The 17,920-nt window shown below is 37.5% G+C and overlaps 1 protein-coding gene across 1 annotated transcript in view; it reads right to left on the minus strand.

The window, feature by feature from the left end:
- Positions 1-17,920, minus strand: part of vldlr (very low density lipoprotein receptor) — a 43,358-nt gene that overhangs the window by 16,324 nt on the left and 9,114 nt on the right. The window contains exons 5-14 of the mRNA XM_061877155.1: positions 12,875-13,083; positions 10,591-10,753; positions 10,238-10,360; positions 8,889-9,011; positions 6,179-6,298; positions 5,724-5,849; positions 5,328-5,499; positions 2,286-2,510; positions 2,080-2,198; positions 17-156 (exon numbers count right to left, since the gene is read on the minus strand). Coding sequence (XP_061733139.1) covers positions 17-156; positions 2,080-2,198; positions 2,286-2,510; positions 5,328-5,499; positions 5,724-5,849; positions 6,179-6,298; positions 8,889-9,011; positions 10,238-10,360; positions 10,591-10,753; positions 12,875-13,083 — 1,520 coding nt within the window. The remainder of the gene's footprint in view (positions 1-16; positions 157-2,079; positions 2,199-2,285; positions 2,511-5,327; positions 5,500-5,723; positions 5,850-6,178; positions 6,299-8,888; positions 9,012-10,237; positions 10,361-10,590; positions 10,754-12,874; positions 13,084-17,920) is intronic.

Consider the following 17,920-nt stretch of genomic DNA (forward strand, 5'->3'; position numbering starts at 1 on the left):
GACAAGACAGTATCACCTCAAAAACTGTAAGAGCAAAGGGGTGAGCGAGGTAGTTGGAAGACTGCAGTACTTTCTTCCTGTTGTCTCCGTTCAGGTCAACACTGCAGAGCATATGTAGCTTGGAATCCACCCAATACAGCCGGCCTTTGATCAGATCTGCCATCAAGACAGACAACACATGAGAAGAACATGGCATACAAGAGTCAAGGTACAAAAAGTCTTGAAAGATTGGATTGCTTGATTATAACTTTTGAAATGTCATTTCCCATGATTCTCGGATTTCACTCGCGCAGTGAATACTTTGTGACCTTTAACATTTGATCACCGAATAAAAAAAATACATCTTTCTATACCTCCATTTGCTAAATACAGCAGCAAAGCCGCTAAAGTTGATGACGGGTCATTTCTGCCATGTCTTCTGCTCTCAAAGCAGGTGCATAAAAGTGTGTTGTGAAGTGAAGTTACACCACACTGCCCAAGTTTGAGCACTTTAATTGTGTTCAAGAGCAGGGACCAACGGGAATCAGAAAATATGTTAATAGGAAACATTTTATATAAAAGACAGCAGGCATTTTCAGCTTTGACTTTGTGCTTACATGCCAAGTATTTGACATTGCTTGCTGTGGGAAAAAATAATAAATTCAGATTTCATGATGGTAACAAATACATTTGACAACCTTACAATTAATTATATAATAACGAAAATTGTCCTCATCAAATTAGACAGTCATATAGACTTAAGTGCAAGCAAATGAGTGACAAAATAGTTATTTGGATATTCCTGATCTCAGGGTGTTGCTTCTGTGATTTAAACTATTTTTCTATATCATATTTGGCAATATTTTCAGTGATATTGAAAGTCTACTAATTTTCCTCCAACACTGAAGATAAAATGAACTGGAAATCTCCAAAAATAAAATACAAGAGCAAGAAATACTTCAAAAAATGAACGATGCTAAATAATGTTCCATGCTGGCCAATGTTAACATAACCAAGTCATTGTAGAGCAATGTGGTGAAAGAACTACAAAACCTGTTACAAAAGAGGTCAGTTAGAATACATAATATTGACTATTAAGAACAAACTATTGAATTAAAAATATACATTGAAATTTGGTGCATTTGCAAATATATACTTTTATACACAAAGTAAACTATGACCTGCTACCTGAGAATGTACAACAATTCTTCCCAACAAAAGACAACCTTAAGGAAAAGTTTACTTTACATTTTTTAAGCACATAAAAAAAAAAAACCTAACCATTAGTATAGCAGTATGTTGGAATAAATCATGGAATGAATTCTTTACTAACCATATGTAACTATCGAGGTGAGACATGTCCAAGATACACCCTGCCTTCCACCCAAAATGCAGCTGGGATAAGCTCTAATGCCCATCACCAGAGGTAGAAAAAAGATGGAAACTAGATAATCGTATGCATCTCATGTGAATCATAGCTTATTTATGCATTGAATATTTACTTAGTCATTTATCAAATAAGCTGTGTTTCTTCCTACTCTTTTTTTGGACATTTAATGAGGAACTGGAAATATGTGATGTATCATATTGCAAATGTCATGTTCATACACCTTAACCATACTTTTAAGTAAGGGAGTATTCATACTGTGCCCACTACACAAAGTCTGGTATGTTTGGAGAGTACAAGAGTGCTGATCTGTGCTCAAATTCAACACTTGACCTCCTTTGGCTTGATTGATAAAAGTGCAAAAGGGGAGGACAAAGTTGTATGCACGTGGTGGAACATGCCTGCAATATGATATCCCCTCAAGCTATTCATACCACATTTCACAATAGAACAAATACAAGTACTTCTCATGCAGCCCCAGGCATGCCAGCTCGCCCCCCGACTGTGTGTGTGTGTAATGAAGTGTAGTACAAATGCCCTCCCCTTAACAAAAACAATACTGTAGATTTTACTTCCTTTCTAACAACTTCCTCAAAAAAAAACATTTTAATGTTAAACAGGTCCACTCAAAAGAGTAAAATCATGAAAGCCTGATATTGGCATAGAAATGAAAACAAGCAATGTTGACAAATATGCAGTAAGTGTGTTCTTACCAAGGGTTATTCCATTTGGCCATTGGATGTCTGTTGCTACCAGAATCTGCCTATCTACTCCGTTCATACCAGACTTTTCAATTTTTGCCGGTACACCCCAGTCAGACCAGTATAGAAACCTACAAATCAGAAAAAATACAACTGTAGGACACAAACTACTCATTGAAGGTGTGTTGATACAGTCTTCAGCATTGATAAAGACGTACCCAGAGAGAGGATCCACAGCAATGGAAGCTGGTTCTTTCAGGCCTCGGTTAAACAACATTTTCTGCTTGGTTCCATTAAAGTTTGCTACAGAGATTGTTTTGGTACCAAGGTCAGACCAGTATAAGTTTTTATATATCCAATCCACAGCAAGTCCCACAGGAGAGTGGACGTTGTCGATCACTTTGTGGTGGATGCTCACATCGCCTCGTTTGTCCAACACGGTGCTAAAAAAAAAAATAAAAAGACAAAAAAATAAAATGGTGCTCTTATGAAAAAATTAGATAAATTACCCCAGGACTGCAATCTGTCATGACAGAAGTAGCTTTTTTCCAAAAAAAAAATCTGGAGGGGTCTGGATATTCACTAAATACATTATGTAAGGAACATTCCCTAATTGACAAGCAAATGTCATAAAGCAAATCGTTTAACTGCTGTGTCTTTAAGTTGGAGAATGGTAAAACCACAGCAAAGCGACCGTGCAGATTGAATAGAGTTTTATTGTCATTATTGCAGTGAATACGTTCAAAGAACAATGAAATTGGAGCAGAACCCCTAAGGTGCATATACAATAAGGTAATATAAATAGTAAAAAAGATAGAAAAAAGATATACCCACACACACACACACACACACACACACACACACACACACAAATATTGCACATTATAGTATGAAAAAAAGTATTGTCTACATTTGACATCCAATGCATAGAATTTCAGCTGGATTGTGAAGTCTTCATTGAACTATGAAACTAATAGAAATAACATCTATTAGACACTCAAGAATGAGGCGATCAATCACTTTAAGATATGATCAGCGGACACGTACTTGAATGGCCGTTTCCGAGGGAGGCTGTAAACTACAAGAGCTCTGCTCTTGACACCAGTTTTGACAACAAAAAAAAAAAAAATATTCCTTACTACCGATTGTGAAGGACAGATTCGAAAAAGTAAGTGAACCAAAGACGTTGAAAAGCCGGGGGCTAACAAGCTAAATACAAGCTTAAAGCTGCTGCACAGCAACCCAAAGTTAAACAAAACTGAAAGTAGTTGGACATATTTTAAAACACTTATGACCACACAAGTGATCTAGAAGAAAGACTGACATCTCTGGCTGGTGCAAAGTATGTCCCAAAATACCACAGAGCTGCTGCTTGTCGTGGAAGCAAACACCAACAGCTTGACTTCACGACAAGAAGTCATTAACGGAGCAATACACTTTTACCAGAGGTGGAACCAGACTTCAAAGCGTTAATAGGTACTTTACAAAGCCATCTCAACAATATCTATGAACATAATAGTGTACAAAAAGATGTTGCAGATCTTCAAGAACAAATCAGAGACAGGAGTCTGCTAATGATGACGATGTTCAGAAAGTTCAAAGAAACAGATTCTCAATGAAGATAGCATCAAAGGGAGGTGAAGCTAAAAGGAGAATTCAAAGAAGCAGAACAGCAGTGTTGTGAAGAAGATTAAAACTGAGATCGCAGCACCGCACCAACAGATGCATGGCATGCAACAAGATAACTGAGTTGAATATACTTGATGGATCTATATCCTTATTTCATTTCAATTCTGGACTCTTAGGACCCATCCTGCTAAATGTTTTCAGTTTCATACATTTTTGAACCAAAATATTTGCGGTTAGACAAAAAGCATTTAGTGATTAACAAACCCACATAGTAGAAAAACTGAAGAGAATATTTGGAAGGTGCAAGCAGTGAAGTCTGTCACATCTACAAAGCAATCAGATAAACATGTGATCCTTGACGATGTAGCAGCAAAGTGCAACAGTTACATCATCACTTGTATTAGTTTGGAGAACCCTGATTCATTCACCAATAAAAAGGTCTCCAGTGATCATATTGTCATCTGATACCAGTTAGTTATTTTACTTTAAACACATTGAAAGCAAAAGTAAACTGTGGGCCACATCACAGTAATAGAAAATGTCAGACCATTTTACATTAGGACCGCAACGATTGACAACATTTGTCAAAAATAATCGTAACGCCATCACTCGGGCAGAAGTGGGTCACTCGCTGAAACATCGCCAGTGATGACATGTGACGATATTCCCTCCTATTAAAGTTAAAAACATGAATATATCTTGATCATGTTGCAAAGTGGACCTTATTTTATGGCAGAACATCTGTGATACGCAAGCATGTAAAGCGGAGACATTTGAGGATCACATTTACCTCGTAAGAATGTTGGCGAGCAAGGGAAAAGGTAACAGGAGGGAGACCAAAGTGTGAAAAATAACCATTCATAAATCATTTTAGCCAAAGTCAGCCAGCTCAACATTGTCTACATCAATTCTAGTAAGTTTTCAAGCAGCGTCAATTTGCAATGTTGTAAAAAAAGCACTTTAACAAACGTGATCCACAGGTGCAGAGACAGGAATCAATACGAAGGTGATTTACAAATATAGCAAACATTGAGAATTAATCAAATACAGAATTCCACACTGAGTATTTGCAATGCCGTAAAAAAGGCACTAAAAGGCAAACCACGCGTGCACACAACAAAAAGACAGTCTGGCACCAATGCTGAGGTGTCGTATTAAAACAATAGCTAACGTTAAGAATTAATGCAAGATGGAATTCACATTGAGTCTATCAGAGTGCTAAAATAAGAATAGTAAATATACTAGTGTGCAGCTTTTTAAACCCCACAAAATAATTTTCATTTTGAGGAATTTAGATTTTGTTTTCATTGCAGCTATTTAAAAACATTTTTTTTCAAATATATTAAACACGGTAAAATTTAACACTTTTAAATTGACTTTTTGCAACAGCTGAATGAGCAGCAGCTACAGTAAAAATAAATTTATGAAGGATTTATTCATCTTTGTTGTTAGTAAGCACATGCCTAAAATAACAAGCTGCACCTTAAAGTCAATGGAAAAATGTGTCTTTTATTATCTGATTAGTCGACTAATCGTTAAGATAATCGTTGACTAATGGACCATCAAAATAATAGTGGCAGCCCTACTCACAGCAAGAACATGTTCTGACACTTCCAGCTTGTGCAAGCTACCTCAATATGGCCTTCTGTCCCAGGTCAGCCCAAAACATCATCTGCTGGCCAAAGTCAGCATCCACAGCTACAGTGTTCCTCTGCTGCTCCACAATCTGAGTGTACTCCTTCCTCTCCAGACCCAGACGACGGACATCACGGCGGTTGGTGAAGATCAGACTGGGCTCCTTACCTAAGGCAAGCCACTTATTTAACAACAAAGTCTCATAGTGAACATGCTTCAGTTTAAAACATGTTCAATGTAAAACACAGCAAAACCTTAACACTCCACACACAAACGAGTCTAGACTGGCAACTAAAGCCAAAACTATTTTGTAAGACTGGCAATTGTTAGTGTCATTAAAAGATTGAATGCTTGGCAGTAGATTAGATTGACAACATCAGGACTTTACTCACCCACAGCTTTACAGACCGCTGTAGTTGGATCCATCTGGTATCCATTGTGGCATTCACACTTGTATCCTCCTTTCAGGTTGATGCAGATCTGACTGCAGATGCCAGGGTTTAGACATTCATTAATGTCTAAAGAGGAAAATAAGGAGCTTAATTAGGTGGAATCAGTTTAAAAAATATTTATATACACTTTAGGTTTGGCTTGTGATTTTGTTTATAATAAATATCAAAGCGCCATACAATTGCTGGAATGTACGTACAATATTAAATTCAGTAACTTTAAAAGTCCTTACAGGTCTGTCGCTGTCTTTCTATTTCAGATCAATTGAGGGAGGAAAAAAGTTCTAAAACCCTTGACAGTAATGTTAAATGTTGATTTGTGTTTAGATTCTCGTGCTACGCCAACAAATGACAGCCAGTGTTACAACAAAAAAAGGTCACTTGTAAATATTTCATACCGCCACAGGTTTTGAGGTCGATGAGTTGCAGTCCGGGTATGCAGTCACACTCAAAGCCAATGACCATGTCCTTGCAAATGTGTGAACAACCACCGTTGTTCATTAGGCACTCGTTGACATCTGAAGCACACAAACAAGACCATCTTCAATTCCATTCATTGGATTAGAAAAAGAGCATGAATTTGTATTTTTCTGGTTAATGAGGAATGTTGCACACGACCAGTCTTCCTCTCAGGGAATAAAACATGCTGCTTGATCCAAAGTTGTTTTGGATAACATGTTGAGTAAAACAGGAGCCCAGAGCCAGAAGGTTACAATACCAAGTATTACTGAAGCTTCAGGAGACCAGCCCTTACAATGAGACCACAGCAAGAAGAGGTCTACATCCAAACAAAAGGAGTCAGTTTATGTAGAGGGAAAACATCCCTTCTTGCCCAGAAAGGAGATAAGGAATTGGCCAAAACAGCTCTGGGAGCAGACAATCAGAAGCCCTTAAGACAAAACAAGGACTTTACTCGCCGACATAAAATAAAGAGGTCACGTCAAGACACGGGAAAATACTAGCTGCATTAAACATTGTTATGGATTAAGAAAACAACATTTTTGTCTCAATAATGCACATGAGTGTAAGGATGCAGCCATTTGTCGACAATAACATTTGTTGCAGACAAACTTGACATCACCGCTACCTCATCACTTCTGTTTATACGCAGGACGCGAGTCAGCACCGTCACTCACATCAACATCCCGGGTGAAAACATTTCCTCCCTGTTAAAATTATTAATACCTGGCTTATTTTGAGGCACCGTTTAAAACAATCATTCCTGAGGACTGTCAGCCATCTGGAGGATGTGGTCTAAAATCTAAGACAGTTAGCTTGTACTGTTGCCAGCTAGCTAACAAGTGTGAGACAGTCTGCCAGCTTATCCATCCATTTTCTACCGCTTGTTCCCTGCCAGCTTAACTTTGTCTAAATCAATTTAGGTATTTTTTCTAAAGGAGCTACAATTTGCAATGCAATGAAGAAAGATAGAAAAAAACACCACTAGACACCAATGTGCTGGTTTCATAAGATTAAACATACAATCTATTAGATAAATACAATTATATGCATTGAATCTTAGAGTGCTAAAAATGCCAGGAGTTAGTCAATATCAGCTTTTTAAACACTACAAAAACCTGTTTCTTTTTGAGGAAGTTAGTTTTGATGTTTTGTTTGTTGCCATTTTACCTGTTGTCTCTCCCCAAAAATGTTTTTGCACTGTCCTAAATGGAAAAGTTACAGTTTACAGCCCAATAAGCAGCATAGTTACAGTATGAATAAATGTTTATGAACAAATTAATCATCTTTGTTAGCAAGTACATGCCTAAAATATATCAAGCTAAATCTAAGTTGAGGACTAAATTCGAGCTAAAGAGTGTGCACTCTTCATAATTAGACATCAAAATAGTTTTTTGCTACTCATTTGGGGCTGCAACTATGTGGAAAGATAGCAAAGGGTCCACAGAAATTGAGGTTTTGTTATCAATTAAAAGTGAAACAAAAGACATTGTGCTGGGATTTATAATACACTTTATTGTAATTAGTTGTCCCATAGGGGATGTTATGTCTGTAGACCGCAAATTACTTGAAACTGAATCAGCAGCATTTCGTCTGGTTGCAGTCAAATAATGCACTACAACTTCAGTTTCATCCATTAAATGTCAAAGGACAATTCTCTATTCACTTGTAATCATGCCAATCCCGAAGCATAATATTTAATGCATCATCCATGCAAACAGAATGTGTGTGAGATGCCAATCTAACATAAAACCTCCAATTGCAATAGAAGATAAACCTTTTATTCAGTAACACCTCAATTGGTTTGATGACCGAGCTTGTAATTCAAAAACACTTTTATCTCAATCTAGTGCATATATAGTATTCAGTCCACCACTGACACTTTCACTGCAGAAATACATTTGTGACGACAAGTAATATAACTTCCAGAGGAAAAAAAGGTTTTGCCCCACCCCAAAAAAATACAGAAAATACAAAACCATGGCTCAAAAACCAAGGTACAACCCGTAGTATGAGTTACCTTTACCATTGCACATGTAACAATCATCAATATGAAGTCAACTACAATTGTCAGCTGCTACTGTGGCAGACTAGCTAGATTAAACATGGTGGCAATGTCTGCTACAAACATGGTGGCAATGTCTGCTACAAACATGGTGGCAATGTCTGCTACAAACATGGTGGCAATGTCTGATACAAACTGCAATCCTGCAGGGGACAAACTAACAAAAAAAAAAAATAATAATGACGTTAAAATCGGATAATCTATCCATTTTCTACCGCTTGTCTCTTTTTGGGGTCGCTGGAGCCTATCTCAGCTGCATTCGGGCGGAAGGCGGCGTACACCCTGGACAAGTCGCCACCTCAGGTCCGATAATATGAAAAAAAATGTTTGCCACATTGCTCAGCCCTACACTCTCCTAGCCAGATATTTTTAAAAGTAATTTATTGCATATTGTTTTGATGAGTGGCACCTTGAGACAAGAATGTTGAGTCTAAATAACAAGGTTCTCACTTATTTTTGCTGTTCAAGCAGTTTTATGTAGAAAATATCAAAATTGTGAATTGCAATGTGAGAGAAGAGTTGCAATTATATTTTCACACAATCAAGCAATCCTAGTGCTTGGCAAAATCTACTTAGGAACTTACTGCATTCCTTGATAGGTTCGTCGCTCCAGTCCGGACAGTCTCGGGCCTTGTTGCACACTTTGCTCATCTCGATACATTCCCCGCTGCGACATTTGAACCTCTCTGGGCCGTTACACTGAGTCACTAAAGAGAAAAAAAACAAAAAAACTTCATGACCTTTTCTGCATGCGTCTGAAAGATTTAATTCTCTACTAGGGTTGTACTTTATACTGGCACCAATAACATTACCACAGTTAGAATGAATACAAAACTGTACTATACTGCCTTAGAAAAATATGGGTAGTGTTATTTCATCAGCATGTTGCTGTACTGCAGTGACGTAGCACAAGACACAGCGAGCAGAGGAAAAATGGCAAATGAAGAGTGAAGCCCAATATGAAAGTATTTAGGCTTCAAAACTATTGATAAAGAGACTTTAAAACACAGAAGTACCAGACTGCAAACATGGCTTTAAATAGGCCTCGCCAAAGGTAGCATGATTACATTCCCAACTTACCTAGACAGATGAGCAGGTAACTAAGTATCTAGCTCCCCTGCTGTGCACACACACACCTAAACACGCCCACAGCTGCTTGGCTCCATGTTAAATATTAGAAGAGTCAAACCCCCCCCCCATAAATGCAAATCAAATGACTGTTTAACAAATTCCTACAATTTTCGTTTTATATTTAACAAAGTGTGTTTTGCCTGCTACATCTGTGCACTTTTAGCCACATGATTCTTTTTAGTATTTACTAATTTTATTTTTTAAAGCAGTGACCAAGAGTGGCAAGCATACATCAAAGTATAAGATCAAAGTGTTCTATTATATTCCAACCTACATCTATATCCATCCATTTTCTACCGCTTCTATATCATGACAGGCAATACATCCATCCATTCATTTTCTGCCGCTTATTCCCTTTGGGGTCATGTGGGACGATGGTGCCCATCTGATCTACAATCGGGCGGAAGACGGGGTACACCCTGGACAAGTCACCACCTCATCACAGCAGGCAATACATAATGTTCTTTAAATACAACAAAAAAGCCCAGTGTTTAATGCATTTTATATAAATCTTCTAAAAGTTGATATCACTGCAACAAGAACCGTTCAAATGAAGCCAAAAATGACTTTGTGGTCCACTTTATTTTTAAGAGTATCAAACATTGTTGGCATCGCTACAATGTTGATCGGGACTACTCTATTCTCTACACAGGAAAGGGTGAGAAACCATGATATATACACGTTGTATTCTGGAGTATCTACTTAAAAATAAAGTCAAACTGAGTGTGGAACATACAAACTGAATCAAGCAAAGCTCATATCGATACTGGAAATGAGTTTAGAAAAGTCAAGTAGTGCTTACAGTTTTTGCAGTTGACTTCATCTGATCCATCGCCGCACTCTCTGACGCCGTTACATTGTCTGCTGCCCGGAATGCAGTTCCCGTCATCACATTTGAACTGATCTGCTCCACAGCTGCGTACAGCTGACAGCGGCCACACACAAGACAAAATAAAAAAGTGTCCCCAATCTGTCGGATACCTCTCGGACTGATCAAAATTAAGTCTTTTTTTTTTATATTACATCAGTCAGAATTTAAAACATGTACCCAGTTTTAAAATGGACTTGACGTACATTTTTATATACATGAACATACCGTAGATTTGTTCTAGAGAAAATGTTAAAAGTTATAAAAGTATTGAAGTTTGTACATACGACAGTTTGCTTCATCGCTGCCATCTTTGCAGTCAGAGTCTCCGTCACACCTCCATCTAATGTGAATACACTCTCCAGACCGGCATTGCATGTCACTGCTTGAACATTTGGCTGCTGGTGTTGGGTGACGCCCACAACGTGTTGGAGACTCATCAGACTGATCCTGCAAACATTAACAATGACTTGCATATTAATTACACACACTAAACACTAAACACTGGGTTCCTTTAAGGATACCTTGAAATATTTCATATAAAGTCGGTTACTAAGAAATATCCTCTGCACAATTGTTCATATAAAAGTGTGTTGCAAAGTTTCACATATTTGGGAGTCCAGGTCACACATGCTTTATGAAACCATCTTTATTCCCCTGTTGTCCAGAAGGCAGGGTGATAGATGGCTAGTCCTTCAATGTATCTACAGTGGCTAGTCCTTCAATGTATCCACAGTGGCTAGTCCTTCAATGTATCCACAGTGGCTAGTCCTTCAATGTATCCACAGTGGCTAGTCCTTCAATGTATCCACAGTGGCTAGTCCTTCAATGTATCCACAGTGGCTAGTCCTTCAATGTATCCACAGTGGCTTGCATTAACTCAGTTACAATGAATGCACTTGTCCAATTTGTTCCAGTGTATACAACTTTTCCTCCCTCAGTGCTGCACTTCTGACAAAGTCTTATTGAAATGCAAGCAAAGCGCCATGTTTCATCAAATCTATCAGCAACGTCATAACATACGGGAACATATTAGATTACTTGTTACACTCCTTTATAATGCAGTTACATAACTTTATGCACGGCATCCATCGTCAAAAAATCATTCACCATTACAAGTTTTAAGCAAATGTCAAATTCCACATTAAATTACCAGTAAAATAGAAAACCCAGTTGCCTCTTTATTCAAGCTATTATCATATACATTTGATTTATGACACCAAAAAGCTTAAAATTTGGGAGTAAATAGTTACACTCTAAAAGAAACCACACCAAAAAAATACAGAAAAAAAAATACTACTAGAATGAATTATAGATAAGTTTACATAAATGTGCTGATAAAAAAACAAAAATTTAAAAAAAAAAAATGATCAATGAAAATCAAATGTATTAACACAAAGATACAGACTGGGCTGCATATTCCATTTGCACAACAACATGTGAAATTGATTGTCAAACAGTGTTGCTTCCCAAGTACAACGTTTGATTAAGCTAGAGTTACATTGTGTTTAAATGTTGCTTTTATTTTTTTCAGCAGTTTAGTATCAATCAATCTCACGGACATTCAAGTCATTTTGAGAGCTAATGAAGTAGTTAGTCACAATCTGTGGTGTAGAGATGGCAACCACAGATGTCTCACCAATCATGCAGGCTTTGTGAGAGCCAACAACGATAACTTGGGGACAAATAATGATCAGTATTTATATTTTTGAGCCTGAATATAAAGGAAGGTGAGCTACAAGTTTTAGAAGCTGTGTGTTAAACAGATCCATCTGTAGTAAAAAAAATTAATCATGGAGCAGTATTGCCGAGTGCTAAACAAGTAATAAAGACTAAACAAAATGATCACTGCGATGGCAATATCTTCCCCTTTAGATGAAGAAGTAAACATAAACACACACAAAGGGTTCAAATTCAATTTTTCTGCCTGCAGACACCATCTTCGGTTGTGAATTTCCACCTTCGGGTATAAATAGAATGTCACAGATGAACAACCTCTAGATTTAGGACTATATCCTCCAGAGCAGAGACGTGATGATGCGGCAGCAGGACATCGGCCAGCATCAAAGGGCTACTTAACTGCCTTAACATTACGTTGCTAAAAAAAAAAAAAAAATAGGTCTCAGCTTATTATATCAAGTTTTGGTTAATATTCAGGTCACAATATGCAAATAGAGTATTGTTGGTAAGTTTAGTTTGGGAATTGTGATTTTGTGGGCTCTATAATTCTTCCCACATTGATTGTTAGACTTATAACTTATAATGCATTAAACATTTTTAAAACATAGGAATCGTGAATGATAGACCGCATATCTTTCTAATTTCTGCACATTTCCAGCATGACTGGTCTGCTGATGCAGTCAGAGTGCAGAAGTGTTCCCATCGTGACAATCTACGAAAATTGAAGATTTTCAAAGCAACATTTTCAAAGCGGCCATCTGAAACTGTAAATACGGTCCAATGGATACAAAGAAGCACAAAGTCACCTACTTTTTCCATTCTTCTGGTACTTTAAGCAGGAGCCATTAACCCGGAGTAAAGATATGGTCTGGGTTTAGTGGATTTACTTACCTGACAGTCAACATCATCGTCACACAGCCAACTAACGGGGATGCATGAGGAGTTTCCACACTGGAATTCACTGGGACCACAGGAAGAGGGCGCACACCCCACCTCATCCGAGCCATCACCACAGTCATCCTCGCCATTGCATACAAAGTTTTGAGAGATGCAGCGTTCACTGGTGCACGTGAACTCATTTGGAGCGCAAGTTATGTTACCTGAGGGACAAAAATCACATGTTCTCTTGTAAATAAAATACATTTATAGTAAGTCTTACATTTAACTACAACATTGAAAAGCAAATATCTTTGATGCAAGATGAGTAATACTATCATGTCTCACAACTTGAGCTGATTTACTTTAAAGCGGAATGGCACTATTTTGCCTGTTCACACTCATTAAACATGACTGATGTACTTTTTATAATGTTGAATAAATACAATCAAAAGTCAGCTCACAATAGAGGCCATGGGAGCATTCTACCTGTAGACCCCCATCAAAAAAACACCATTAGGGTTTTATATACATGATGCAAATATACAGTATGTGTAATATAGAAACAGGCACATTTATAATGTTTAATATTTACATATTTTGATCATATGCTGTGCACTCATTTAAAAATCACATTTGCTTTTTAACATCACTGATTACGACTCACTGCCGACTTTAACACAACACGTCACTCACTGTGCGATGTCTGCTGTCATTAGGATGTGAATACAGTATATTCCCATTTATAGGAAGAATGACTCTACTCCCGAGCACGGCCAATGCTGCTGCTCACTGCTCCCCTCACCTCCCAGGTGGTGAACATGGGTCAAATGCAGAGGATAATTTCACCACACCTAATTGTGTGTGTGACTATCGTTGGGACTTTAACCCTCGCCAAAAACGTGGGGTAGAACCTAGCATGTATTTGTATTATTCGTCATTACCAAGTCTAAATTGGCTGTCAAAGTGTACAAAACTTGTTCAAATAAGTCTTTGTCCTACTTTCAAGATGAGATGCATCATTCATGATCTACAATAAAGTTTGACGAGCAAAAAAATGAAGCAGCTTATGTCAACATTGGCACGCAATGATCACGGCGCCGCTAGAAACTGTCTTTGCGCTTAGAATTAAAGCAATAATAGTTGGTTAATATTTAAATCACAAAACGTAAAGTATTTTTGGATGGATAAAAAAAAAAAAAAGTGCAGTTGCCCTTCAAGCAACATGATAGTGAATTTGTCAAGTCAGACACAGGAAAACATTACAAATGAATAAGAAGCAATTTTTGTAGAAAATTACAGGTGAATGCTGGAGAATGTCAAACATTTTGAATTGGCTATGAAATGTGAAGTTGGTAGGAATTGACACTTTTAGTAACAGAATGTGAAATTATGGAAGAAGTTTTTTTTTTTTTTTTTAAACATTAAGATAGTCCAGAAAAAGCAGAATATAATGACATTAGCTACATGTTTACTACTTTTACATTTGTCAACTACTGCAAACCATTCTATTTACTTCTCAGCATGACAATTGATAAAAGACCAACAGTTAACATGCTACAAAATAGCCTTAAGTACAGAAAGCTAATCAGAGGCAGAAACAAAATTGCATACAAACTACAAGACGGCAATGTCTAAATAGTCTGGTGACAGCAATCAGGATCACACTAAGCCTGGCCTGATAAATTCTGCTCGACAATACGTTGACCTACAAACTGTCAAGAGACAATATAGCCAGTAGTATTTTTCTTCTAGCTGAATCTTGTTCCCCACCCTCCCAGACTGAGCCTAGTTTACCCCTCCCAGACTGTATTCTGTATAAAGAATGACCTCTGCACCTTTTCCATACTTGCTATAAATGTAAACCATGCCTGAGATCCTCAAGCTTCTTCAATCTAAGGACAATTTTGTTTGACTACTTTAATAGAAACTTTTCTAATAAAACATGTACCAAATAAAATTGCTCTGGGAGGTCAGTAAACAACCAGAAATGTTTTTTTTTTAATTAAAACAGGTATAAAATAATGTTGATTTGAGAAAATTAAAATATTACGTGAACCTTATAGTCCGAATAAAAAGTTAATACAAGTGCACCTTTTCAAATGCAATAAGCTTGTATTTTGTGTATAATTTAACGTTGTAATCGGGATTTAAACTTTCAAATCTCCCAATGGAACCTCGATTTGCAATTGTTTCTATTTACAAACCTTTTGATTAAAGCACTTATGCCTCGGAGTGCAAGAACGCCTGGCAGGCAGCATGCAGGGCAAAAAGTGTGTGTGTGACAATCTTTGGTACTTTTAGACTTGCAGTTTAATGTGTGCCTCCATTTTGTGTCTTTTTGCCCTCTTCACAAGTTTTTAAATTTTGCTTACTCAATGAGTCCTAAAAAGCCAGATTCAAGTGGCAAAATGGAGCAAATCCATTTAGTTAAAAAAAAATAAAATAACCTACAGTATTTGCAAAGCATATAGAAGGCTCAGTAGCTAAACATGTTCATTGTGAAGAGATTGGACTTGACTGGAAAACAATGCCATGAGACTTATTGTCAACAGCAGCACACAGAAAGGTTGGGGCGGTGGTCTCGCTCGCTTGCTCTCTTCAGTCTGTCATTATCAGCTGCTTTTACCTTGTTTATGTTAATATGGCTGGATTTGACTCTTTAATCTTTAAGTTTGAGAGTGTATGTCCACACATGTTGCCAGGGCAGCGCAGTTATTAAATGGCAAGTTGATCCATCACATCCTTATATTTGTTTAATATACAGTACAGAAAAGTGTACAAACTCACTAAGATTTGGACTTTTATAGAGTCCAGAACCCTTTATTATTACATGGTTTATGGGGAACTGCTTCACTTTTGTACAAACCATATCCAAGAAACCAATCAAGTTAGCAAATAGAGGTTCTACTGTAGTCCGTATGTTAGCAAAATGTTGTACGTGAATAAAAATCACAACCAAAAGCGATACAGTAAGTTTAGGGTGGGCGACCCTCAATTACACACAATCACAACACATTTGGCTAAATAAAGTATTGACAATGTTGCATTTGAGGAACTCTCCTGAAGGAATCAATAAAGTACTATCTAAACATGTTCAGAGGTACAGTTGGACATTTTCCTATCAAGCTAGGACTTTTGTAAACAAAAGTGCAAAGTAACAAACACTACAGTATAAGCAGATTTAATAACCGGTTGTATGCAAAACAAACTTAAGTAGCAGATTCCGAGCGAGGAACACTAGCTTGACATGAAAAATGTGTCGTACGTTTGCAGTGATTTTCTAAAGACTAGTTAGAACATTAAAGTACCAGTAGAGAAGAAAAACAAAGTTGACTAGATATGCTTAAGTGGGTTTCATTCATTCTATCCAATTATATTTACAATTCATTAAGTATATGAAAATACAGTCTAAACATCCCAAAGTGCCACAAATTCAGTCAGCTGTTTTGAATATTCCTCACCCAACGTCTTTGAAACATGTGTAGATGGACATCACTATAGCAACACTTCTGCACTCTGACCACAGTATCACAACAGTCACACTGGAAATATGCAAACAAATAGCTCTTAGTTGGATATTAGGAGGATTTAGCCATAAATCTAGAAGTTGTTCATCTGTGACATTTAATTCATACCCAGAGATGGAGACAAACTCAACAGGAGACTTTTCCTTGCTAACCCTTTGTGTGCATCATGATTAATTCTTCAGACAAACACGGGAAGATATGGACATCACATCAGTCTTCATCAAAGTAAGAGCAGACATTGTACAGTAAACTATAGTTTATGTTTAGCATTACTTCTACATGATGCTTAGTGTTGACTAAAGAGCTTCTAAAGTTTGTAACTCATTCTCCTTCTATTCAGGATCAACAAAACATGTTTCTTCAAAATGTCTTGCAAGCTCGTTATCTTTCAGAGTGGCCCGGGAATCTCGGTGCCATACAGCAAATTTTTATATTTTTTTACATACAGGCAACTTGCTTTTCCAATGTTCTGGTACTTTAAAGAGCAGCATGTCTTCAGCCATTTAGTGAAGCACACATTCTGTGAGCGGACAACATTTGATGTGGTTTTCTTTGTTCAAGCGCTTCAGGAAGGTTGGACTGTCGGGACAAATCTGCATTTTTATCAGAGTGTTTTTCACCCGATTGGAGATGGTGAGACGGTTGGATGAGTTTTAAGGTGGAATGCAAGTTTGTCCTATTGGATTTTTTGTTGACACCACTCTTGAGCACTTTCAGCAAAATTGGCCCATTTGGTACCAAAGGTTTAAAACCAAAATAATCCCACACTGGTGCATAGGCATTAGATCATGCTATCATCTTTTGTTTCCCATATTTGCACCGTGTTCGTCACACCTACCTGTTGCACCTGCGTGATGCTAGCAACTTAGCCTTTCTGCACAAAGATAAAGTCAAGACACTTAAGGACAAGATGCTTTGCGCTCTTCCTTTCATTTCACTAAGGCACAAATGTTTATTTTTATTTTTCAGCATTCCTCAAAGAGAGCCCCCTGCATCAGGAGTTATGGGCCTTAGCTTTGTGTCAGTGTCCTGGTGCAGATAGTGATTCTTCAACTAACTCCTCTGTACTCAGCCATGCATTCATTTGTGTGTTCACATGGGAGTAATCTATTATGTTTAAGTCCGGAAAGCTTCTAGTGTTGCATTCATTTCATTTATGAAAAGCGCTTTGAGTAAGTTTGATTTGAAATGCACACATCTGCTGAAACTCATGAGTGAATGATGTTGAAGGCCGGCAATGTTAATTTTCATTTATCCTTCCATTAATTAACCAATCAAAGAGAGGCCCGGGCCTTGATAGAACTGCACTGAAAGAAGTTAGGCATTAAGTCATTTTAAAATGAACAAAATGGCTTGAATGCAAAGAGATTGCAGAATGACACTTTGCAAGAAGCACAAAGTGCCAAAAGTGATTTGACATCATTCCATGTCAGCATATGCTATGCCAAATAAGAACGGTGAATATGCTAACATATCAAAAGTTGGGTGCTAGGACTGTGCAATGAGAAAATCAAACTGAATAACAATAAGT

The sequence above is a fragment of the Nerophis ophidion genome, linkage group LG17, assembly GCF_033978795.1.
Source record: "Nerophis ophidion isolate RoL-2023_Sa linkage group LG17, RoL_Noph_v1.0, whole genome shotgun sequence".
Lineage (NCBI taxonomy): Eukaryota > Metazoa > Chordata > Actinopteri > Syngnathiformes > Syngnathidae > Nerophis > Nerophis ophidion.